The 25,276-nt window shown below is 44.8% G+C and overlaps 1 protein-coding gene across 6 annotated transcripts in view; it reads right to left on the reverse strand.

Moving 5' to 3' along the window:
- Positions 1–17,690, reverse strand: part of DOCK6 (dedicator of cytokinesis 6) — a 91,189-nt gene extending 73,499 nt beyond the window's left edge. For 4 of the 6 annotated variants that reach the window (XM_075859021.1, XM_075859020.1, XM_075859019.1 and 1 more), the window contains exon 1: positions 17,553–17,681. In XM_075859021.1, the coding sequence (XP_075715136.1) occupies positions 17,553–17,599 (47 nt within the window). In that variant the 5' untranslated portion in view covers positions 17,600–17,681. Of the gene's footprint in view, positions 1–17,552 lie in introns of all 6 variants that reach the window. The other 2 variants (XM_075859023.1, XM_075859024.1) reach the window with 2 other exon arrangements.
- Positions 17,691–25,276: the final 7,586 nt, after the last annotated feature.

The following is a 25,276-nucleotide window of genomic DNA, read 5'->3' on the forward strand; positions in this document are numbered from 1 at the left end:
ATCACAAGTCAATGCAAAATAAAAATCACAAAGTACTTATCACGTGGTGCGATATCATGCACTGTCACATACGCTGTGGAGTGCCACCCTACGATAGACGCCGCTGAGCCTGTCAGGTGACGCCCAATTAGATGAAATCATACTTTGGACCCTCCTATACGGCCCATGATATGTTCCAGACCACCTGGAAGTTCAGGAAAGTCGCCTGCGTAGCCAGGAGCAATCACCGAGCACTCTATGCGGCGGGAGAGGAAATTACATATCTGCAGCAACTTATTGGCTGTCAATTTTTTTAAAAAAAAAACAAGAAATCTGGGCAGGAGGAGAGCGGGATTTAGGGATCTTTCATTTAAACACGCTGGCTGGCACAATTCCATCAACATGCGGTCTGTCACTATTCATGAGTGGAGCACTCTAGCTGGCACCGTACATGGGAGTTGCACCCTGGTTGACGCACTCTGACTAGCACCATTCATAGAGGGGGGGGGGGGTCAGCATTTTTCCTTCTCATCCAACGACAGCACACCAGAGACTTAGCGGAAAATAAAACTTAGGGAGGGATAAGGCCATGTTAACACAGCAAATTTTGAGTGAATCACTAAGCAAAGGGAAGAGCAAGGCGTTTTCAGGGCTTTCAATGGAAATCAGCGCCGTAGTTCACACATCGCTGAAATGAATTCAGCAGCAACATTTGATAAACTTCTGACATGTCAGTGACAAGTCAGAAGTTTGGATTGGTGGTGGTCCGAGCAGTGGAACCCCCACCAATCGCTAGAACAAAAGCAGATGAAGCGCTGGTGTGAGCACTCAGCTGCTTTGCGTCTGTTCGTCTTTTTCCGGAAATAAATGTATTGGTGTTCAGACTCAATAGAAAGTCTATGAGCCCGTTCTCCGATACATCGGCTTTCCGGAAAAAGCCGAACAGACACGAAGCGGCTGAGCGCTCACACGAGCACTTCAGTTGCTTTGTTCTAGCGATTGGTGGGGGTCTCAGTGCTCGGACCCCCACCAATTACCTACACTTTAAAGTCAATAGGGAATTAAACGCACTACGCATTATTTTTTTCTTGTGGCATCTTGATTTTTTGCTTTTGTCTTGCATTTTTCAGCTGCTTTCTAACAGAAAAACATTAAGAAAAAAAAAACAACCACCAAAAAAACGCATTAAAATAGTGGCAATTTTTACAAGCTAAAAAAAATAAAAAAGATACATAAAAAGGTGCGCGCGTGTGTGAAGGTACCCTAAAATAACTCCAGCCAAAAAAAACAAACAAAGGATTTAGGGTATGTGCACACACACTAATTACGTCCGTAATTGACGGACGTATTTCGGCCGCAAGTCCAGGACCGAACACAGTGCAGGGAGCCGGGCTCCTAGCATCATACTTATGTACGATGCTAGGAGTCCCTGCCTCTCTGCAGGACAACTGTCCCGTACTGTAATCATGTTTTCAGTATGGGACAGTAGTTCCACGGAGAGGCAGGGACTCCTAGCGTCGTACATAAGTATGATGCTAGGAGCCCGGCTCCCTGCACTGTGTTCGGTCCGGCACTTGCGGCCGAAATACGTCCGTCAATTACGGACGTAATTAGTGTGTGTGCACATACCCTTAAAGTCAACATTGACACATCCTCTCTTTTTAGGAGAGTAAAAAAACAAAAAACAAAAATCACTATGAGGACTGATTACAGAAATAGTCGAGCTTGCTGTGCTGTTTCCAGTAATTGGGAACTAACGCCATCCCGAGCAACTCCATCACCAAGTTGTCCTAGGCTGTAAACACCGGCCCACACTTCCTTCAAGGAGCCCACGTAACCTCTTCTGTTATGGGTGTTTTAAGACATTTGGCCTATTCTCCCCTGGTTTTTAACACTTGTGGGAAACAGGGGCCACAACCAAGCCCAGAGGCAGGGGACCAAGCCAAAAGACCAAAGGCAGGGGATCAAGCCAAAAGACCAAAGGCAGGGGACCAAGCTTAGGGACCCAAGCCGGTACGTCATACCAAGATGCCAGAAGCAGAAGGCCAGGCTCTGGAGGAAGGACACCCAGACGTAGACAGTTTCTAGTGAAGCCTTACATCCCAGGAGGCCATCTGGACTAATATAGTCGCTGCGGTCCCTGCTGGGGGCCATCACAGTCCACATAGAGGTGTTCAATGCTCTAGACTCCGCTGTCCAAAGGAAAAGAAACCATTGAAAGAAAAATCGGGTTACCTTTAAAATTTGCCCTAGGTTTCCTGTCCAGCTGGAAGGCAGGCCCTCTCTCTCGGAGGTGTGCGGTCAAGAAGGAAAATTTACATGCGCAGGACGAGGGCATTTCTTAAAACATAAGCAACCATTGCTAGGAGGGACGTTTTGCTCTTCATATAGCGCATAATTCCGGTTAACCCTTCAATCGGCACTTAGGGGGGCAGTTGAGAAGGGGGTATTTCACCCACTAGGTTTGCGTCTAAGTCCCTAATTTAAAGGTAGTGGCTAATCACATTACATAGTAATTTGAGACATTTTGCAGAAAACAAATTTTATTATAGATACAAGGCGGAGTCGGCCATTTTAAAAGGCTGAACCAATAACCCCAATAAGTGGTGCAGTTAAACATTTCTATTACGCACCGACACGCGCGCGCACGCACGCACGCAACATGTCAGCTGGTAAATATCGTAATGAAGAGCATATAGGCGGATGATCTAATAAAAGTCAATTAACCACATTATCATTCCTGCAATACACATCCGTCATCTAACGTAGAATAATCACGGAGGAGTATATGGGTCATACACCGACGGGTTATCCTTGTGATTCCTATAAATGATCTCATCTTTATAATCCACGCAAGATCTCGCCCTTCCTCGCTTGTGGATGGACTGAAACACTGACAGGAACGTTGTGGCCAAGAATCTTGCAGTGAGCAAATGGAACAATGGAGGCTACCGCAATGACAATTTAGGGCGAGTTCACACGTAGCGTAAATACTGCACATTTAATTGCGGAAATTCCACAGCATAATACAGTAGCAGCAGAGTGGATGAGATTTGAACAAATCTCATCCACACGCTGCGTAAATTCTGAGCACAAAAAAACGCTCAGAAATTGACCTGCAGTTTGGTTTTTCAATTTGCAGCAGGTCAATCATATTTGCGTAATCGCTTTTTTTTGTTGTGGGTTTTCCAAATTGAATACAACGGGGAGATAAAATCCGCAATAGTAGATGTGGGTTTTTTTTGCCGCAGAAAAGCAGCGATTCCACCGCAAAAAACGCAACTCAGAAAAAAGAAAATCTTATACCTACCCATAATTCTGTTTCTTCATCCAGGCCGGCCTCCTTGGATGACACCCCCACACAAAACACTAGAGTTGAGGAAATGGCAGGAAAATTCTTGGAAAGAGGCTATCCCCAATCAATTATAGAAAAGTAATCTACAACCCCGAACACACACACACACACACACACACACGAGACCTCCAATGGGCAAGAGAATACCATTTGTCCATACATACCACCCAGAAGCCAATAAGGTACAAAGTATCATTAGGAGACACTGGAACGTCCTCTCTAAAGCCTATCCGACCATAGAGGAGTTCCAAGTACCAATTCTCCCATGCAACCGGAGACCCAGGAATCTCAGGGACAAATTAGCAAAGGCAGACGAGGGATCTAAATCCAAGTTACAACTTTTCCTAGGTACCCCCAAAAAAAAGGCACATTCCCATGCCTACACTGTGAACCGTGCTCAAATATCCTCAAAAGGGGATAAGATACACCACTCTCACACAGACTTTCCCTGTTAGGGACTATTTTACGGGCAACTCCAAATACGTCTACCTCATTAAATGACCACGCGGTCTTGGGTACGTAGGGGAATCCACCCAGTGAGCGATGAGATTGGCAAACACAAATCAACCATACATTGCCGAAACCTACTGCTACCGATTCCCTACCATCTCCACGAAGCGAAACATAAGATCACACAACTCAAATTTCAGGTGCTTGAACGTGCACCAATGTTGAGGAGGGGATAGAATCCGAATACGGAAAAAGAGGGAAGCCTATTGGATACATAAGTTGCAATGTCTTACGCCACGTGGTCCTAATCGAGACTATGACACTTATAGCTTCCTATATAAAATATTAATCTCTCGCTAATCTGCCGCTGGTCCCTATTGCCGCCTCACAATGTAGTCATGGGTATCATTTTTTGTGGTTTGTCTTCACAATACACCCTTTCTTTTGGGATGCGTTTTCCGAACTTATTTTACCTTAGAGTTATTACCCATTACCCACTTAAGTCCACGATAACTTAATTTTGGTTCCCCATATACTGATATTCTTTCTAGAATTCATATTAGACTCACATTAGGACATACAGTACAGGCTCCAGGTTAAATCTACACATGTGCCGACACTAAGCACATCTTTTTTTAAAATTATTTTCAATTTAATTGATGCTTAAATCACGCACAGCACACGGAAGTGCATCCGTGTGCCGTGCGTGATTTTCACACACCCATTGATTTCAATGGGCGATAGGTGCGTGAAAAACGCACCAATATAGGACATGCAGTGAGTTTTACGCGACGGACACGTTGCGTGAAAACTCCTGCATGTGTGAATGGCCCCATCTAAATCAATGGGTCCGTGTGCGATTTCCCTGCGCAGCACACGGACGTTATTCACGTAGACTTCTGAGATACATTGTTGTCCCGAGCAGGTCACGTATGCGCTAACCTCAGGTCGGCGTTACACCGACCATAGAGTCTAGACACTGTACTGCACATGCGCATCTATGTGCTTGTGACGCTCATACAATTAGGGAGGTTATTACCATCCCTTGGCGCCAATCTAGCCCCTTATTTAAGAACGGAGTTTACCTTACATTACAATATGCATGCCCATGGTACTAGCTACCCTACAACACCTTGCTATTTCCTGGAGGACCTTGTTTCTATTGACCAGTCGCAGTAGGCGAGTACACACTACGCTCCAACTGTGGAGGACTTTGGATATGGAGCATGCATTAAGCCTGTTTTTTCCCTTTACATGCCTTTTGTTATTATCTCTAGATGGACATGTAGATTATGCTTTGCTGCATTAGGCTTCGTTCACATCTGCGTCAGGGTCCGGACGTTCCGGAGAGGCAGTGTAGAGTTCCGTCTGTCGCAGGAACAGGGCAAGGTAAGTACAATCTTTTTTTTTAAGGAGCTGTGGGGGAGGGGGGCCATGTAGCGCAGTTTACGGGGGGGTGCCTGTGTGGCGCAGTCTACGGGGGGGAGGGGGTGTGCCTGTGTGGCGCAGTCTACCGGGGGGGAGGGGGTGTGCCTGTGTGGCGCAGTCTACCGGGGGGGGGGGGGGGGGGGGGTGTGCCTGTGTGGCGCAGTCTACGGGGGAGGGGGGGGGGGTGTGCCTGTGTAGCGCAGTCTACGGGGGCGGGTCTGTGTGGCGCAGTCTACGGGGGCGGGTCTGTGTGGTGCAGTCTACGGGGGGGGGGGGGGAATCTGTGTGTCACCATCTACTGGGGGGGGGGAAATCTGTGTGTCACCATCTACCTGGGGGGGGGGCCTGTGTGCTACCGTCTACCGGGGGGGGGGGGGGGGGTTCGACGCCATCTATGGGGGGGGGGGGGTCTGTGTAACGCCATCTACAGGGGGGGGGGGGTCTGTGTAACGCCATCTACAGGGGGGGGGGGTCTGTGTGACAAGTACTTTCTTCTTGCTTTAAAGAGGCTCTGTCACCAGATTTTGCAACCCCTATCTGCTATTGCAGCAGATCGGCGCTGCAATGTAGATTACAGTAACGTTTTTATTTTTTTAAAAACGAGCATTTTTGGCCAAGTTATGACCATTTTTGTAGTTATGCAAATGAGGCTTGCAAAAGTCCAAGTGGGCGTGTTTAAAAGTAAAAGTCCAAGTGGGCGTGTATTATGTGCGTACATCGGGGCGTTTTTAATACTTTTACTAGCTGGGCGTTCTGATGAGAAGTAACATCCTCTTCTCTTCAGAATGCCCAGCTTCTGCCAGATCACGCCGTGACGTCACTCACAGGTCCTGCATCGTGTCAGAAGAGCGAGGACACATCGGCACCAGAGGCTACAGTTGATTCTGCAGCAGCATCAGCGTTTGCAGATAAGTAGCTACATCGACTTACCTGCAAACGCTGATGCTGCTGCAGAATCATCTGGTGCCGATGTGTCCTCGTTGGTCCGACACGATGCAGGACCTGTGAGTGACGTCACAGCGTGATCTCTCGAGAACACGGCTGTGTCTGCACTGTCAGAAGCTGGGCGTTCTGAAGAGATGTGGATGATGCTTCTCATCAGAAAGCCCAGCTAGTAAAAGTAGTAAACATGCCCCGATGTACGCACATAATACACACCCAGTTGGACTTTTACTTTTAAACACACCCAGTTGGACTTTTGAAAGCCTCATTTGCATAAATACAAAAATGGTCATAACTTGGCCAAAAATGCTCGTTTTTTAAAAATAAAAACGTTACTGTAATCTACATTGCAGCGCCGATCTGCTGCAATAGCAGATAGGGGTTTCAAAATCTGGTGACAGAGCCTCTTTAATACGTATATCGCTTCTGCGTTTACTTGCATCGTTTGACAAAGGCCGGATTGTGGCCGAAACATTACTTATCTCTATTGCCTTATCCAAATGAATCATAAATTTTGCATATTCATCTAAGGAGTGCTTGAGTTTACCTTCTAAATCCCAGGATGCCATGCTGCAGGACTGGTCGCTATGGCAATTTTGTTATTTTTTTTGTGCAGTCTTCCACAGCAGAGACTTTCCGGTCAAAAAACTGCACCAAAAATTGGTGCAGTCCTTCAAATGGAATTCTCTGCGGCGCACAGGGCGGATACGCGGTGTGCTTTTACGTAGCGTATCCGCCCTGTGTGAACATACCCTTATAATTAAACAGAATTGAATATATCCACTTAATTATGTCACAAGTCATTAGAAAATAAACAACATGGCTGCCTCCACCTTGCGGCAGCTTCATCTCAACAAACCAGTGGTTTCCAGTTTGAAAGTGGTCAGCTCGGCCCATAAAATGGAATAATCTGCCACTCCGCCCCTTCACTACTGTCTATAGGATATCAAGAAGGCAGAGAGAGTATCAGACTACACACAATATTGGTTCGTAGTCTGTAGCCATGGAGACACATAGGTCGGCATAGTAGTTGTATACATAATACGGTAAGTCACTTTTAATCAAACCTATTTATGGCATATTCCCACCTATCAGGTGCTTCGTAACTTCGAGACTTGGGGTATTCCAACCATAGACATTTATGGCATATGCCCACCTATCAGGTGCTTTGTAACGTCCAGAGACTTCTGGAGAGAGCAGCAATCATACTTGGCCTGCTCACTCCTACTCCTCACTCTCATGGCCGCCATCAGTCAATTTGGATTACCAAATAGGGGATCACTGGACTCCCATTATCCTATTAGGTGAGGGTCACTGAGGTGAGATCCCTACCTATTAAATCTTTAAGGCCGGAATACCCCTTTAACCTACAATATTACAGACAGTAAAACGTGCAAGATAAAAATAAACATAATGGCGGTATTTACTAAGCCCCGCCCACTCATCTGTCTTTAGCATAAGACGACAAAATAAGGAAAAATAACTTTGTATGGTGTAGGATATTGAATATACCCAGTAATACTATGGCCAAAGACTAGGCACCCATGAAGTACCCATCCGTGCCCAGATAACCTTATAATGCCCAGAGATGACAACTCCCCTGCCTGTAGATTGGGTGCTCTCCTGACCCCGAACAGAGCAGCCGGATCAGATCACACTGCACAGCGGGTGACACATTAAACCGGTTACTCTACATTTTAAGAATGACAGGGAGGGAACCGAATCTTTCCAGGTCACATTCTGAATAATTCACTACGTTACATCAACGCTAAACTCAAAGTAAAGAGACCGATAAACACTCAAGATACAGCAAGTAATCTTCCCACAGAGGAGACAAAAGCAACACCGGCCTGCAGAGCTTACACTCTATCAGGAAGAAAGACGAGGAAAAGTGACAGAATCCTGACCCAAAGAGCCAACACTCTAAACAAGTCATATCGTAATGATAAACAGAGCTCACACTCGACTCGAAGCCATGTCATATCCCACATGAGCAGCTCCCACGAGAGCACAGTCCGTCTCACACAGCCCGAGACCAGAGGAAGTGCTGCTCTCCCAACACAATAACAGGACGCGGGACAGGGGAGGACGAGGGAAATGGGGGGCGAAGAAATAGATAGGGCGGGGGTGCGAGGGAATGTCTAAAGAAACCGGACTCAAAAATGACAAGAGACTACAACAGCCTGTAAATTACAATCACAGCTCTGCACCAAAATCTTATTACAGTAACCCGGCTCCTGATCCTCTTATTACCCTGTAACATCTTATTACAGTAACCCGGCTCCTGATCCTCTTATTACCCTGTAACCTCTTATTACAGTAACCCGGCTCCTGAGCCTCTTATTACCCTGTAACATCTTATTACAGTAACCCGGCTCCTGAGCCTCTTATTACCCCTGTAACATCTTATTACAGTAACCCGGTTCCTGATCCTCTTATTACCCCTGTAACATCTTATTACAGTAACCCGGCTACTGATCCTCTTATTACCCTGTAACATCTTATTACAGTAACCCGGCTCCTGATCCTCTTATTACCCTGTAACATCTTATTACAGTAACCCGGCTCCTGATCCTCTTATTATCCTGTGACATAATATTACAATAACCCGGCTCCTGATCCTCTTATTACCCTGTAACATCTTATTACAGTAACCCGGCTCCTGATCCTCTTATTACCCTGTAACATCTTATTACAGTAACCCGGCTCCTGATCCTCTTATTACCCTGTAACCTCTTATTACAGTAACCCGGCTCCTGAGCCTCTTATTACCCTGTAACATCTTATTACAGTAACCCGGCTCCTGAGCCTCTTATTACCCCTGTAACATCTTATTACAGTAACCCGGTTCCTGATCCTCTTATTACCCCTGTAACATCTTATTACAGTAACCCGGCTACTGATCCTCTTATTACCCTGTAACATCTTATTACAGTAACCCGGCTCCTGATCCTCTTATTACCCTGTAACATCTTATTACAGTAACCCGGCTCCTGATCCTCTTATTATCCTGTGACATAATATTACAATAACCCGGCTCCTGATCCTCTTATTACCCTGTAACATCTTATTACAGTAACCCGGCTCCTGATCCTCTTATTACCCTGTAACATCTTATTACAGTAACCCGGCTCCTGATCCTCTTATTACCCTGTAACATCTTATTACAGTAACCCGGCTCCTGAGCCTCTTATTACCGCTGTAACATCTTATTACAGTAACCCGGCTCCTGATCCTCTTATTACCCTGTAACATCTTATTACAGTAACCCGGCTCCTGATCCTCTTATTACCCTGTAACATCTTATTACAGTAACCCGGCTCCTGATCCTCTTATTACCCTGTAACACCTTATTACAGTAACCCGGCTCCTGATCCTCTTATTACCCCTGTAACATCTTATTACAGTAACCCGGCTCCTGATCCTCTTATTACCTGTAACATCTTATTACAGTAACCCGGCTCCTGATCCTCTTATTACCCTGTAACATCTTATTACAGTAACCCGGCTCCTGATCCTCTTAATACCCTGTAACATCTTATTACAGTAACCCGCCTCCTGATCCTCTTATTACCCTGTAACATCTTATTACAGTAACCCGGCTCCTGATCCTCTTATTACCCTGTAACATCTTATTACAGTAACCCGGCTCCTGATCCTCTTATTACCCTGTAACATCTTATTACAGTAACCCGGCTCCTGATCCTCTTATTACCCTGTAACATCTTATTACAGTAACCCGACTCCTGAGCCCCTTATTACCCTGTAACATCTTATCACAGTAACCCGGCTCCTGATCCTCTTATTACCCTGTAACATCTTATTACAGTAACCCGGCTCCTGATCCTCTTATTACCCTGTAACATCTTATTACAGTAACCCGGCTCCTGAGCCTCTTATTATCCCTGTAACATCTTATTACAGTAACCCGGCTCCTGATCCTCTTATTACCCTGTAACATCTTATTACAGTAACCCGGCTCCTGATCCTCTTATTACCCTGTAACATCTTATTACAGTAACCCGGCTCCTGATCCTCTTATTACCCTGTAACATCTTATTACAGTAACCCGGCTCCTGATCCTCTTATTACCCTGTAACATCTTATTACAGTAACCCGGCTCCAGATCCTCTTATTACCATGTAACATCTTATTACAGTAACCCGGCTCCTGATCCTCTTATTACCCTGTAACATCTTATTACAGTAACCCGGCTCCTGATCCTCTTATTACCCCTGTAAAATCTTATTACAGTAACCCGGCTCCTGATCCTCTTATTACCCTGTAACATCTTATTACAGTAACCCGGCTCCTGAGTCTCTTATTACCCCTGTAACATCTTATTACAGTAACCCGGCTCCTGATCCTCTTATTACCCTGTAACATCTTATTACAGTAACCCGGCTCCTGATCCTCTTATTACCCTGTAACATCTTATTACAGTAACCCGGCTCCTGATCCTCTTATTACCCTGTAACATCTTATTACAGTAACCCGGCTCCTGATTCTCTTATTAACCTGTAACATCTTATTACAGTAACCCGACTCCTGATCCTCTTATTACCCTGTAATATCTTATTACAGTAACCCGGCTCCTGATCCTCTTATTACCATGTAACATCTGATTACAGTAACCCGGCTCCTGAGCCTCTTATTACCCTGTAACATCTTATTACAGTAACCCGGCTCCTGATCCTCATATTACCATGTAACATCTTATTACAGTAACCCGGCTCCTGATCCTCTTATTACCCTGTAACATCTTATTACAGTAACCCGGCTCCTGATCCTCTTATTACCCTGTAACATCTTATTACAGTAACCTGGCTCCTGATCTTCTTATTACCCCACTCCACTAACATCTTATTACAGTATCCTGGCTCCTGATCCTCTTATTACCCAGTAACATCTTATTACAGTAACCCGGCTCCTGATCCTCTTATTACCCCTGTAACATCTTATTACAGTAACCCGGCTCCTGATCCTCTTATTACCCTGTAACGTCTTATTACAGTAACCCGGCTCCTGATCCTCTTATTACCCTGTAACGTCTTATTACAGTAACCCGGCTCCTGATCCTCTTATTACCCTGTAACGTCTTATTACAGTAACCCGGCTCCTGATCCTCTTATTACCCTGTAACGTCTTATTACAGTAACCCGGCTCCTGTTCCTCTTATTACCCTGTAACATCTTATTACAGTAACCCGGCTCCTGATCCTCTTATTACCCTGTAACATCTTATTACAGTAACCCGGCTCCTGATCCTCTTATTACCATGTAACATCTTATTACAGTAACCCGGCTCCTGATCCTCTTATTACCCTGTAACATCTTATTACAGTAACCCGGCTCCTGATACTCTTATTACCATGTAACATGTTATTACAGTAACCCGGCTCCTGATACTCTTATTACCATGTAACATCTTATTACAGTAACCCGGCTCCTGAGCCTCTTATTACCATGTAACATCTTATTACAGTAACCCGGCTCCTGATCCTCTTATTACCCTGTAACATCTTATTACAGTAACCCGGCTCCTGATCCTCTTATTACCCTGTAACATCTTATTACAGTAACCCGGCTCCTGATCCTCATATTACCATGTAACATCTTATTACAGTAACCCGGCTCCTGATCCTCTTATTACCCAGTAACATCTTATTACAGTAACCCGGCTCCTGTTCCTCTTATTACCCTGTAACATCTTATTACAGTAACCCGGCTCCTGATCCTCTTATTACCCTGTAACATCTTATTACAGTTACCCGACTCCTGATCCTCTTATTACCCTGTAACATCTTATTACAGTAACCCGGCTCCTGATCCTCTTATTACCCTGTAACATCTTATTACAGTAACCCGGCTCCTGATCCTCTTATTACCCTGTAACATCTTATTACAGTAACCCGGCTCCTGATCCTCTTATTACCCTGTAACATCTTATTACAGTAACCCGGCTCCTGATCCTCTTATTACCCTGTAACATCTTATTACAGTAACCCGGCTCCTGATCCTCTCATTACCATGTAACATCTTATTACAGTAACCCGGCTCCTGATCCTCTTATTACCCTGTAACATGTTATTACAGTAACCCGGCTCCTGATCCTCTTATTACCCTGTAACATCTTATTACAGTAACCCGGCTCCTGATCCTCTTATTACCCCTGTAACATCTTATTACAGTAACCCGGCTCCTGATCCTCTTATTACCCTGTAACATCTTATTACAGTAACCCGGCTCCTGATCCTCTTATTACCCCTGTAATATCTTATTACAGTAACCCGGCTCCTGATCCTCTTATTACCCTGTAACATCTTATTACAGTAACCCGGCTCCTGATCCTCTTATTACCCTGTAACATCATATTACAGTAACCCGGCTCCTGATCCTCTTATTACCCCTGTAACATCTTATTACAGTAACCCGGCTCCTGATCCTCTTATTACCATGTAACATCTTATTACAGTAACCCGGCTCCTGATCCTCTTATTACCCCTGTAACATCTTATTACAGTAACCCGACTCCTGATCCTCTTATTACCCTGTAACATCTTATTACAGTAACCCGGCTCCTGATCCTCTTATTACCCTGTAACATCTTATTACAGTAACCCGGCTCCTGATCCTCTTATTACCCTGTAACATCTTATTACAGTAACCCGGCTCCTGATCCTCTTACTACCATGTAACATCTTATTACAGTAACCCGGCTCCTGAGCCTCTTATTACCCTGTAACATCTTATTACAGTAACCCGGCTCCTGATCCTCTTATTACCCCTGTAACATCTTATTACAGTAACCCGGCTCCTGATCCTCTTATTACCCCTGTAACATCTTATTACAGTAACCCGGCTCCTGATCCTCTTATTACCCTGTAATATCTTATTACAGTAACCCGGCTCCTGATCCTCTTATTACCCTGTAACATCTTATTACAGTAACCCGACTCCTGATCCTCTTATTACCCTGTAACATCTTATTACAGTAACCCGGCTCCTGAGCCTCTTATTACCCTGTAACATCTTATTACAGTAACCCGGCTCCTGATCCTCTTATTACCCTGTAACATCTTATTACAGTAACCCGGCTCCTGAGCCTCTTATTACCCTGTAACATCTTATTACAGTAACCCGGCTCCTGGTCCTCTTATTACCCTGTAACATCTTATTACAGTAACCCGGCTCCTGATCCTCTTATTACCCCTGTAACATCTTATTACAGTAACCCGGCTCCTGATCCTCTTATTACCCCGTAACATCTTACTACAGTAACACGGCTCCTGATCCTCTTATTACCCTGTAACGTCTTATTACAGTAACCCGGCTCCTGAGCCTCTTATTACCCATGTAACATCTTATTACAGTAACCCGGCTCCTGATCCTCTTATTACCCTGTAACGTCTTATTACAGTAACCCGGCCCCTGATCCGCTTATTACCCCTGTAACATCTTATTACAGTAACCCGGCTCCTTATCCTCTTATTACCCTGTAACATCTTATTACAGTAACCCGGCTCCTGATCCTCTTATTACAGTAACCCGGCTCCTGATCCTCTTATTACCCTGTAACATCTTATTACAGTAACCCGGCTCCTGATCCTCTTATTACCCTGTAATATCTTATTACAGTAACCCGGCTCCTGATCCTCTTATTACCCTGTAACATCTTATTACAGTAACCCGGCTCCTGATCCTCTTATTACAGTAACCCGACTCCTGATCCTCTTATTACCCTGTAACATCTTATTACAGTAACCCGGCTCCTGAGCCTCTTATTACCCTGTAACATCTTATTACAGTAACCCGGCTCCTGATCCTCTTATTACCCTGTAACATCTTATTACAGTAACCCGGCTCCTGATCCTCTTATTACCCCTGTAACATCTTATTACAGTAACCCGGCTCCTGAGCCTCTTATTACCCTGTAACATCTTATTACAGTAACCCGGCTCCTGGTCCTCTTATTACCCTGTAACATCTTATTACAGTAACCCGGCTCCTGATCCTCTTATTACCCCTGTAACATCTTATTACAGTAACCCGGCTCCTGATCCTCTTATTACCCCGTAACATCTTATTACAGTAACCCGGCTCCTGATCCTCTTATTACCCTGTAACATCTTATTACAGTAACCCGGCTCCTGATCCTCTTATTACAGTAACCCGACTCCTGAGCCTCTTATTACCCTGTAACATCTTATTACAGTAACCCGGCTCATGATCCTCTTATTACCCCTGTAACATCTTATTACAGTAACCCGGCTCCTGAGCCTCTTATTACCTGTAACATCTTATTACAGTAACCCGGCTCCTGATCCTCTTATTACCCTGTAACATCTTATTACAGTAACCCGGCTCCTGATCCTCTTATTACCCTGTAACATCTTATTACAGTAACCCGGCTCCTGATCCTCTTATTACCCTGTAACATCTTATTACAGTAACCCGGCTCCTGAGCCTCTTATTACCCTGTAACATCTTATTACAGTAACCCGGCTCCTGATCCTCTTATTACCCCGTAACATCTTACTACAGTAACACGGCTCCCGATCCTCTTAGGCCTCATTCACACGACAGGGTCCGAGTGTTGTCCGTTTTAAAATCGGATGAATTTCATTCAAATTTGTTGCCACACACAGCCCTCTGTAGATAATGCCACAGCCCCCCTGGTAGGTAATGCCACCCAGCCCCCGGCAGGTTGCACCCATCCCCCCCCTTCCAGTAGAAGTCACTGATTTCAATGTCCATATATGGACAGTGTAGTCACTCACTTCTCCTGTAGCGGAATCCCCAATCCCCGGCTGGGGATTGGGGTTTCCGACTCCTACAGGGAGCAAAAAAAAGACCCTCCTCCTCACAAAGAGAGAGAAAGAGAGAGAAAGAGAGAGAAAGAGAGAGAAAGAGAGAGAAAGAGAGAGAAAGAGAGAGAAAGAGAGAGAAAGAGAGAGAAAGAGAGAGAAAGAGAGAGAAAGAGAGAGAAAGAGAGAGAAAGAGAGAGAAAGAGAGAGAAGAGAGAGAAAGAGAGAGAAAGAGAGAGAAAGAGAGAGAAAGAGAGAGAGAAAGAGAGAGAGAAAGAGAGAGAGAAGAGAGAGAGAAAGAGAGAGAGAAAGAGAGAGAGAAAGAGAGAGAGAAAGAGAGAGAGAAAGAGAGAGAGAAAGAGAGAGAGAAAGAGAGAGAGAAAGAGAGAGAGAAAGAGAGAGAGAAAGAGAGAGAGAAAGAGAGAGAGAAAGAGAGAGAGAAAGAGAGAGAGAAAGAGAGAGAGAAAGAGAGAGAGAAAGAGAGAGAGAAAGAGAGAGAGAAAGAGAGAGAGAGAAAGAGAGAGAGAGAAAGAGAGAGAGAGAAAGAGAGAGAGAGAAAGAGAGAGAGAAAGAGAGAGAATTCATGGCCATCACTCGGGACACATTCCGGTGATGGCCGAGTATTACCCGGCCACATAGACTTCTATGGGAGCCGGGTGGTCGGATAAACGGCCGAAAATAGGGCATGTCCCATTTTTTGACGGACAGGTTTCCCGGGCCGTCAAAAAAAAAAAAAAAACGGCCGTGTGAATAGCCCCATTAAAGGTCTATTGTTCCTAATGCAGACGTGTGACGGCCGATTTATGAACGACCGTTACCCGGCCGGGAAACACTGTCGTGTGAATAAGGGCTAATTACAGACTCCCGACTCCTCCTCTTCTTACATCTTCACTCCTCAGTAATATTCTCATTATCTTATTACCCTTCGTATTTCTTCATCACAGTTTACACACAGACAGATGAGCCGCCGGCAGCCATTGTTTGGTTCAGCTGTGGGAACAGATGGCTCGGCAGCATGGAGGATCTTAGATCACTACCGTATACTGTAGTCTATGAATGAATTACTGAAACCTTATACCCTCGACTGGATTGTTATAGAACAAAAGATCCCCAAATGTGCAAGAGCCTCAATCTAAATTATTACTTTCAATATTTTTTGGGGGTCAAATATATATTTTATACGGTCGCCTGGTGTCTCGCAGCCCATATAACATCTCCTGGCCATACATAGACCCATTAGTTGGTCACCTCTCTGCCCCTTTTATGCCACCCACCATCAAATAACCTCCTTCTGTTACAGGGAATTTCCTTTAATCCGCCATCCAATAATTCAGAAAGTCTAATATAACGGAATGCAGACGCAGAACGAACAGAGAGAACCAATCAGAATCCCGGATTTTCTTTGACCGATAATCCGGAATAACTGATACTACGGCACCTTTGAGGTACCCTTGATGCCGGATTAATGGAATTTGACTATATTACACACCCAGGTCCCTTTTTTAACCACAAGGGTGCATGACCTCACTAAAAGAGTCAAGGAACCATCTAAAAATATCTGAACAAGGGGGGGATAATCCAAAAAGGAGGAGAGAGAGGGGGGGGGGGGGGGATGGGAGAAATACTTAAAACAGTGTTTACATAGATAAAGGGGGTTTTACACTGGACAATTATCAGGCAGAGAAGCATTCATATAACGCTCGTTCATCTGCGGGTCGTATCGGTTTAAAAAAAAAGTGAAATATTATTGTCGGCAGCACAACCCCCGTGTAAACAGAGAGACGCGCTGCCGACATGGCGATAATGTACGGGGACGAGAGATCGGAGTAACGATTGCTCGTCCCCATCCATGTCACATTCGGCGCCCGCTGCACCGGCCACTTATCAGATGGTGTAAAAGGGCCTGAACGCTAAATTATTGCATAAAGAAAAGTTCCGCAACTTTCTAATCTACTTTGCGTGTCAATTTAAGATCTCAGCTTGCTGTCAGTGAATGGGAACATTCTTGTTTACATCCAGAGGCAGTACACCTGTCTAGGCCAAATACTTCTCAGAGCTGAAAGTTGTATTCAGTCTAGACAATCCGCTCAGCAGCAGTCCCCATCGCTCCGGTCCTGACCGTTTGTTACAATGTATCAGTACAGATAAAAGATCCAAACTGTTTAGCTTCCAGAGGATTGTCTAGACTAGAGACAACTGCAGCAAACCCTCATCAGTGAGAAGGAATAGGTCTAGACAGGTTTTCGGCCTCTGGGTATAAACTAGAGTGTTCCCATTCACTGACAGCAAGCAGAGATCGTGCAGAACTATGGTACAGAGCGACTTCTAGAAAAAGTGGCACATAATTCACACCAGATAATGGTCTGCAGCCAATGGCACTCCAACTGCAGTTAAACTACAACTCCCAGCATTCCATAAAAAACAGCTGCATGCTGGGGGTTGTAGTTTCACAGCAGCTGGAGAACCACATGTCCTATTTGCATTTCCTTTATAAATGACAGACACAATGCAAACGTTCTCCAGTCATGACCTCATATGATTATTATATTGTTATAATAAGACCTTGCAATGCACCTGTCCCCTCCCCCTCACCTGTTTATTTTTTGAGCGAAGGCCCTGCGCTCCGCAGCCGCCGCCATCGCGTCCCCGACCACAACTCCAGCAGCAACTGTACCGGCTGGAGTGGGGCTGACCCGATCCCGGCAGAACAACCCGCAGTGACGCCCATCACCCGCCCCATGACCGCCCACATTCAGCCCGCTCCGGTGTAAGGAACCAGACAAAGTGTGCGGCGTGTTATATACAGGCGACACCGTGTGGTCATGCGGGGTACCGCAAGCGGTTAAGTCTGGTTTATTAATACGCTTGCGGCCCCGTGTGGCGATGAGAATTACTGCGCTCCTTCTTACTTCTTTCCTCTGCTGCCACCCTTAGGATCTAAGATGAATTGCAACCCGGTCAAATTACATTTCCGTGTTCTGGGACACTCTGTGGTTATTTTATGTACGAGACGGTATTAATTTGTTCTTGAGACACCTTGTGGTCGTGCGATGTATTGCACTATAAAGAAATTCTCGTCACAATCAATGCTGAGTACTGACTTGTACATATTCATATCAGAATGCAATCTGCATTTTAGTATTGTCACTATAAGGGTATGTTCACACGGCCTCGAATTATGCCTGAAAAATACGGCTCCATTACGCCTGCAAACATCTGCCCATTGCTTGCAATGGGTTTTCATGATGTTCTGTTCAGACGAGGTGTAATTTTACGCGTCGTTGTCAAAAGACGGCCCGTAAAAAGACGCCCCCATCAAAGAAGTGCATGTCACTTCTTTGGACGTTTTTGGAGCTGTTTTTCATTGACTCCATTGAAAAAACAGCTCCAATTACGCCCGTAATGGAAGCCGCGAAAAAACGCGAGTACTTGCAAAAAACGTCTGAAATTCAGGATCTGTTTTCGCCTGAAAAACAGCTCCGTATTTTCAGACGTATTTTGCGTTTGCGTGTGAACATACCCTTATACTACTACAGTACTCTAGGAGTAAATGTATACTGAAGGCCCCATGCACACGACCGTAAAAAAACCTCAGTTTTTGCGGACCGCAACAGCGGTCCGCAAAAAACGGAGCCATTCACTTTCATTGAACACTGACACCTTTCCGTAGCACTACGGAAGGGTGTCAGTGCCGTGGAAATGTTCCGGGAATTATGGAACATACCCGTTCTTTCGCATTTTGCGGGCCGTGCTCCCATACTTTGTATGGGAGCACGGCCCGAAAATGCGGCTGTCAGTCAGCGGCCGGCCGTGCCCGCAATCGCGGGCCGTGATTGCGGGCACGGTCGTGTGCATGGGGCCTTAGTTTGATACCTTTTCCACACAAATTCACTGGCCAGTTACAGGGTGTATTTACACCTGCTGACTTTCTGGCGTCGTTTGCTGTTATTTTGCAAAAAAAAATGTTATGGGTAAATAAACAGTGACGTGGGTAACAAGTGGGTATTGTTCTGGGGGCATGACTTCACATTGATTGCCACTCAGGGCCATGACAAGGTATTTTAGTGCCCTTGGCAGAATCAATTCAACACTACCGATCGACAATCTGCGTCAGTCCCATAGACTTTGAATAGAGCCTCCGAAATGCCTCCGAAATGGGGCCTCGTGTCCCCCGTTGTAGCAATCGTGGTGGTCCCATTGGTCTGACCCCCACCGTTGATACATTTATCACCTATTCTGTGGATAGATGAGATAACCCCTTTAAGGCGCTGTTCACACTTGTGTCATAATTTCCATTTTAAGGCTGGGTTCACACGACCATGTTACGTCCGTAATGTACGGAACGTATTTCGGCCGGAAGACCCGGACCGAACACACTGCAGGGGGCCGGGCTCCTAGCATCATAGTTATGTACGACGCTAGGAGTCCCTGCCTCTGCGTGGAACTACTGTCCCGTACTGTAATCAGATCAGACTTCAAAATTTATATAGACCCCCAAAGCAGACTCCAGAACCCTAATTTCAAACCTCAGACCAGACCCCAAAAAATATATTAACCTCTCCTCACTCCTTTTCTGCTTCAGATGCCATCTGTGCCTCAAAGGGACCTTGCAGTGTGAGTCTATCAATCATGCGACAGATCGGGTTTTGTGTCGTAGTTTCCGTTATAAACGGAAACCGCGACACAAGTGTGAACAGAGCCTTAGTCTTGAGCAATCGATGTTTAAGCAAGGTGCCAGCCATTGTCTCATTTTCTTCTATGGGCGAAACATGGATTCAGCAGCTTGAATTTTTACATGTCAATACAATTGCTACCCTAAAGATAAGCGTCATCAGATGTATCAGACAGCTGCTTCTCTCTCTGCCCCTCTAACATAACATGTACAATGAAATAAACCAAAACCAAAGTCCATATTATTATCCTGCAAATTTACCTGCAAATCTATCAGTCTCTTATGAGTTATATGATTGAGTTTGTGAGTTTTTATGATCTCTGCTTGCTGTCAGTGAATGAAAGCATTATTGAAAACCCTGGCAGACTTGGTAGAAGTATTAGACTTTGGACAAAAACAAGAATGTTTCCATTCACCAACAGGAATCAGAGATTTATAAGGAATTGAACCACAAAGTATATTAGACAGTTTCAGAACTTTTCATTATACAATTAAGCTTTATTTACATAAAAATGGGAAACCCCTTTAAGTCACCCACCCATGGCATAAATGCTCTTTTTCTATAGACCTTCTGAACCTAGGGACTATGTAGGGGTCATGCTTTACAGAGCTGAAGATTTTCCTGTAGGCAGGGACTGGTAGGGATATATGCGCACACAGTGCCTCCCAGCAGGCAGCTCCCAGGTGAGCAGCTCAGGTGTTCAGCTAGCGCCAGTCTCCAAGAGGAATCAGAGCAAGTCACAGTCACCAGAGAGGTGCCAGCAACAAACAAGACTGAAGGAAGATCACATCAGGTAAGTGGCCGTCCTCTGTGTCTTTACTGTTCCTCATTGTCACATCTATCCCGAACAAGTAACTCCTGTGAAGTTTTGTCATCTATTAGGGGGGCACATAGAGCAGAGGGGGCCCTGTATCGAGATGGACCCCCTATTATAGCTGATTCATGCCATGCCACCCCATCATTCTGTACAGGACAACCTAGCACTTCTTGCACTCTCCTTCTACCCTCATTCAAGGGTGGCATTACCCTCACTTGTGTGCCAATGTTGGTATAGAAAAAGCCCATAGATAAGGGGGATAGAGCTAGCCTAAGCCAATACCTACTCTAATAGCCCCCCTGCATGCGATGCCTCTAAGGTATATACGCCCCCCGTGATCTATATCATCGATGGTGCGCTCAAGGATTATATGGTCCAATGGCACCTGCAAGGCATCGATTATTTACATGCGATCTCATGTGGGATTGTTAGAAATAGTTAGTGAGTGAAATGAGTGGGGGATGGTTAGAGAGAGGAGTATATAATATATAGTGAGTGTAATGACTGGGGGATGGTTAGAGAGAGGAGTATATAATATATAGTGGGAGAAATGAGTGGAGGATGGTTAAAGACACACTTTTAGAAAAGAAATGGTGTGAAATGATTTGGGAAAATTATGTAAATTGAGTAAATTGAGGGGGGTATGAATGATTGTATGGATAAATGAAGTCAAATTTTCCTTCTTTCTTCCTTCATTGACCATCACTATAATATTCCACATTTTGAGGAAATGTTTATGGAAAGATTTCATATGAAAACTGAAAACTCATGTGTTTAGTAGCCTAATACCCAACGCGTTTCACTCAGCTTCGAAATCTCATTTTATTCCCTCCATCTTCTAATTTCCCAACTCATTTTACTGACAAGCAGTGGTCTCCAGCCTTTGACTCGTCAGCTATGGCAAAACTACAACTCCCAATATGTTGAGAGCTGTAGTTCTGTCACAGCTGTAAAGACACAGGTTAAAGGCCACTGATATGGGGGATAAAAAAAATGAGGGAAATTAAACAGAGATTTGGAATTTGAGTAAAAACTTGCTGGATATTTAACAACTGGACACCCTTGTACCCTAAGTGTTTGACGTCCCCGTCATCCCTCAGGGTTGAGCCGGGTTAGTACAGGAACCAACACAGGAGATATGAAGAGGATAGAAGGATCCAGGAATATTCCAAGAATTATTTACACAAAAACTGGAAGATCAAGAAACGCGTTTTAACATCACACAACCTCTTAGTGTATAAATACTGTGCTCTCCTCAGCCAGGATCCAGGACAAAACACAGAGTCCTCTATATATTACTATGATAAAAACGTGCATTTGGGGCGCTGTCAATTGTGGCTACTCCATTTTGCATATTTATCTAATAAATAAATAATTTGCCTTTTAGAAAAGTATCAGGAACATTTTCATATTCTTCATACAAACAAAGCAGAAATATTTTCATAGAGCCCTGTCCGATCCTGTCTAATAATACATTCTGCAACAGGTAGCTTGTGGTAACCTGGGCACAGTCCAGTGGTCACATATTTACCAGGCTCCTCTATGGGTTGCGTATTCAGAGTTTATACTGTCAATAATTTAGAGGAGCTTTTCAATCGTAAACTGTGTATTACCACATTTAGATAACTTTATGCGGGTTCGCCTTAAAATAGGGTACACAGTTACAGTGGATTGGAATGGCAGAACTGAACACCCCCATGATGTCCCCATAACAGTGCAAGCCACAATGTTAATTATGTTCCAGAGACAGCCATGTATTTCTCCAACAACAAACACAGTGCCCCCCCTTCATCAAAACCACAAAGGTCCTAGCACTATCCACTATGACCTCAGCAATATAGAGAACACCCCCAATAACAGCCTTCGTGCTCCCAATGCCTGCCATACAGCTTCCAGTGACAACTAAAAGGGGACCTGCCAACTCTCCTGTTTGGTGGGATAAGGAGTATTCTTTAGCTCTCCAGCATAGTAAAGTATAGAGGACCTGTCAGTTCTCCTTTGTGGTGTAGTATAGAGGATTGTCAGCTCTCCTGTGTGGTGTAGTATAGAGGAGCTGTCAGTTCTCCTGTGTGGTCTAGTATAGAGGATCTGTCAGTTCTCCTGTCTGGTGTAGTGTAGATGATCTGTCATGTCTCCTCTTTGGTGTAGTGTAGATGATCTGTCATCTCTCCTGTGTGGTGTATTATAGAGGATCTGTCAGCTCTCCTGTGTGGTGTAATATAGAGGACCTGTCAGCTCTCCTGTGTGGTGTAGTATAGAGGATCTGTCAGCTCTCCTGTGTGGTGTAGTATAGAGGATCTGTCAGCTCTCCTGTGTGGTGTAATATAGAAGATATGTCAGCTCTCCTGTGTGGTGTAGTATACAGGATCTCTCAGATCTCCTGTGTGGTGTAGCATAGAGGATCTGTCTGCTGTGTGGTGTAGTATAGAGAATCTGTCAGTTCTCCTGTGTGGTGTAGTATAAAGGATCTGTCAGCTCTCCTGTGTGGTGTAGTATAGAAGACCTGTCAGTTCTCCTGTGTGGTGTAGTATAGAGGACCTGTCAGTTCTCCTGTGTGGTTTAGTATAGAGGATCTGTCAGCTCTCCTGTGTGGTGTAGTATAGAGGATCTGTCTTCTCTCCTGTGTGGTGTAGTATAGAAGATATGTCAGTTCTCCTTCGTGGTGTAGTATAGAGGACATGTCAGCTCTCCTGTGTGGTGTAGTATAGAGGACCTGTCAGTTCTCCTTTGTGGTGTAGTATAGAGGATTGTCAGCTCTCCTGTGTGGTGTAGTATAGAGGATCTGTCAGTTCTCCTGTGTGGTCTAGTATAGAGGATCTGTCAGTTCTCCTGTCTGGTGTAGTGTAGATGATCTTTCATGTCTCCTCTTTGGTGTAGTGTAGATGATCTGTCAGCTCTCCTGTGTGGTGTAGTAAACAGGATCTGTCAGCTCTCCTGTGTGGTGTAGTATAGAGGATCTGTCAGCTCTCCTGTGTGGTGTAATATAGAAGATATGTCAGCTCTCCTGTGTGGTGTAGTATAGAGGATCTGTCTGCTGTGTGGTGTAGTATAGAGAATCTGTCAGTTCTCCTGTTATAAAGCATCTGTCAGCTCTCCTGTGTGGTGTAGTATAGAAGACCTGTCAGTTCTCCTGTGTGGCGTAGTATAGAGGACCTGTCAGTACTCCTGTGTGGTGTAGTATAGAGGATCTGTCTTCTCTCCTGTGTGGTGTAGTATAGAAGATATGTCAGCTCTCCTTCGTGATGTAGTATAGAGGACATGTCAGCTCTCCTTTGTGGTGTAGTATAGAGGATCTGTCAGTTCTCCTGTGTGGTGTAGTATAGAGGATCTGTCAGTTCTCCTGTGTGGTGTAGTATAGAGGATCTGTCAGTTCTCCTGTGTGGTGTAGTATAGAGGACCAGTCAGCTCTCCTGCATGGTGTAGTATAGAGGATCTGTCAGCTCTCATGTGGTGTAGTATAGAGGATCTGTCAGCTGTCCTGTGTGGTGTAGTATAGAGGATCTGTCAGTTCTCCTGTGTATTGTAGTATAGAGGATCTGTCAGCTGTCCTGTGAGGTGTAGTATAGAGGATCTGTCAGCTGTCCTGTGTGGTGTAGTATAGAGGATCTGTCAGCTTTCCTGTGTGGTGCAGAATGGGGACAAAACACAGAGTCCTCTATATATATTACTATGATAAAAACTTGCATTTTGGGTGCTGTCAATTGTGGATAATCTATTTTTCATATTCATCTAATAAATATATAATTTGCCTTTTAGTAAAGCAACATTAATGTAATCTTATTCTTCATACAAACAATGCAGAAATATTTTCATAGAGCTCTGTCCGATCCTGTCTAAATTCTTTGCAGTAGGCAGCATCTTTTGGTGAACTGGGCACAGTCCAGTAGTCACATATTTACGAGGCTTCTCTATGGGTTACATATTCAAAATTTATACCATTAATGATTTAGAGGCACCTGTCAATCATAAACTGTGTTTTAACACCTTCAGATGACTTTGTGTGTGTTCGCCCTAAAATAGGGTACACAGTAACAGTTCATTGGAATGTTAAAACCCCCATAGTGTCCCCATAATAGTGCCAGCCAGATAATGATCCAAAAACAGTCATGTGATGCTCCAATAACAGCCACAGTGCTCCCCATTATGAAAGCCACATATAACCTAACACTAGCCACAATGCCCGATTAATAGCCACAATTAGCCAAGCAATAGCCAGAATACAGCATTAGTGCTCTAAGCACCAGCCACATAGCTCCCAGGCAAAGTCTAAAGAGGACCGGTCAGCTCTCCTATGTGATATAGTTTAGAGAATCTGTCAGCTCTCCAGTGTGGTGTACTATAGAAGATCTGTCAGCTCTCCTGTGTGGTGTAATATCGACGAGCTGTCAGGTCTCCTGTATGGTGTAATATAGAGGAGCTGTCAGCTCTCCTGTGTGGTGTAGTGTATACGATCTGTCAGCTCTTCTGTATGGTGTAGTATAGAGGATCTGTCAGCTCTCCTATGTGGTGTAGTATAGAGGAGATGTCAGCTCTCCAGTGTGATGTAGTATAGAGGACAAGTCAGCTCCCCTTTGTGGTATAGTATAGAGGAGCTGTCACCTCTCCTGTGTGGTGTAGTATAGAGGATCTGTCAGCTCTCCTGTGTGGTGTAATATAGAGGATCTGTCAGCTCTCCTGTGTGGTATATTTTAGTGGAACTGTCAGTTCTCCTGTGTGGTGTAGTATAGAGGACCTGTCAGCGCTCCTGTGTGGTGTGGTATTGAGGATCTGTCAGCTGTCCTGTGTGGTGTAGTATAGAGAATCTGTCAGCTCTCCAGTGTGGTGTA

Source organism: Rhinoderma darwinii, chromosome 3, assembly GCF_050947455.1.
Source record: "Rhinoderma darwinii isolate aRhiDar2 chromosome 3, aRhiDar2.hap1, whole genome shotgun sequence".
NCBI classification, from domain to species: Eukaryota; Metazoa; Chordata; class Amphibia; order Anura; family Rhinodermatidae; genus Rhinoderma; species Rhinoderma darwinii.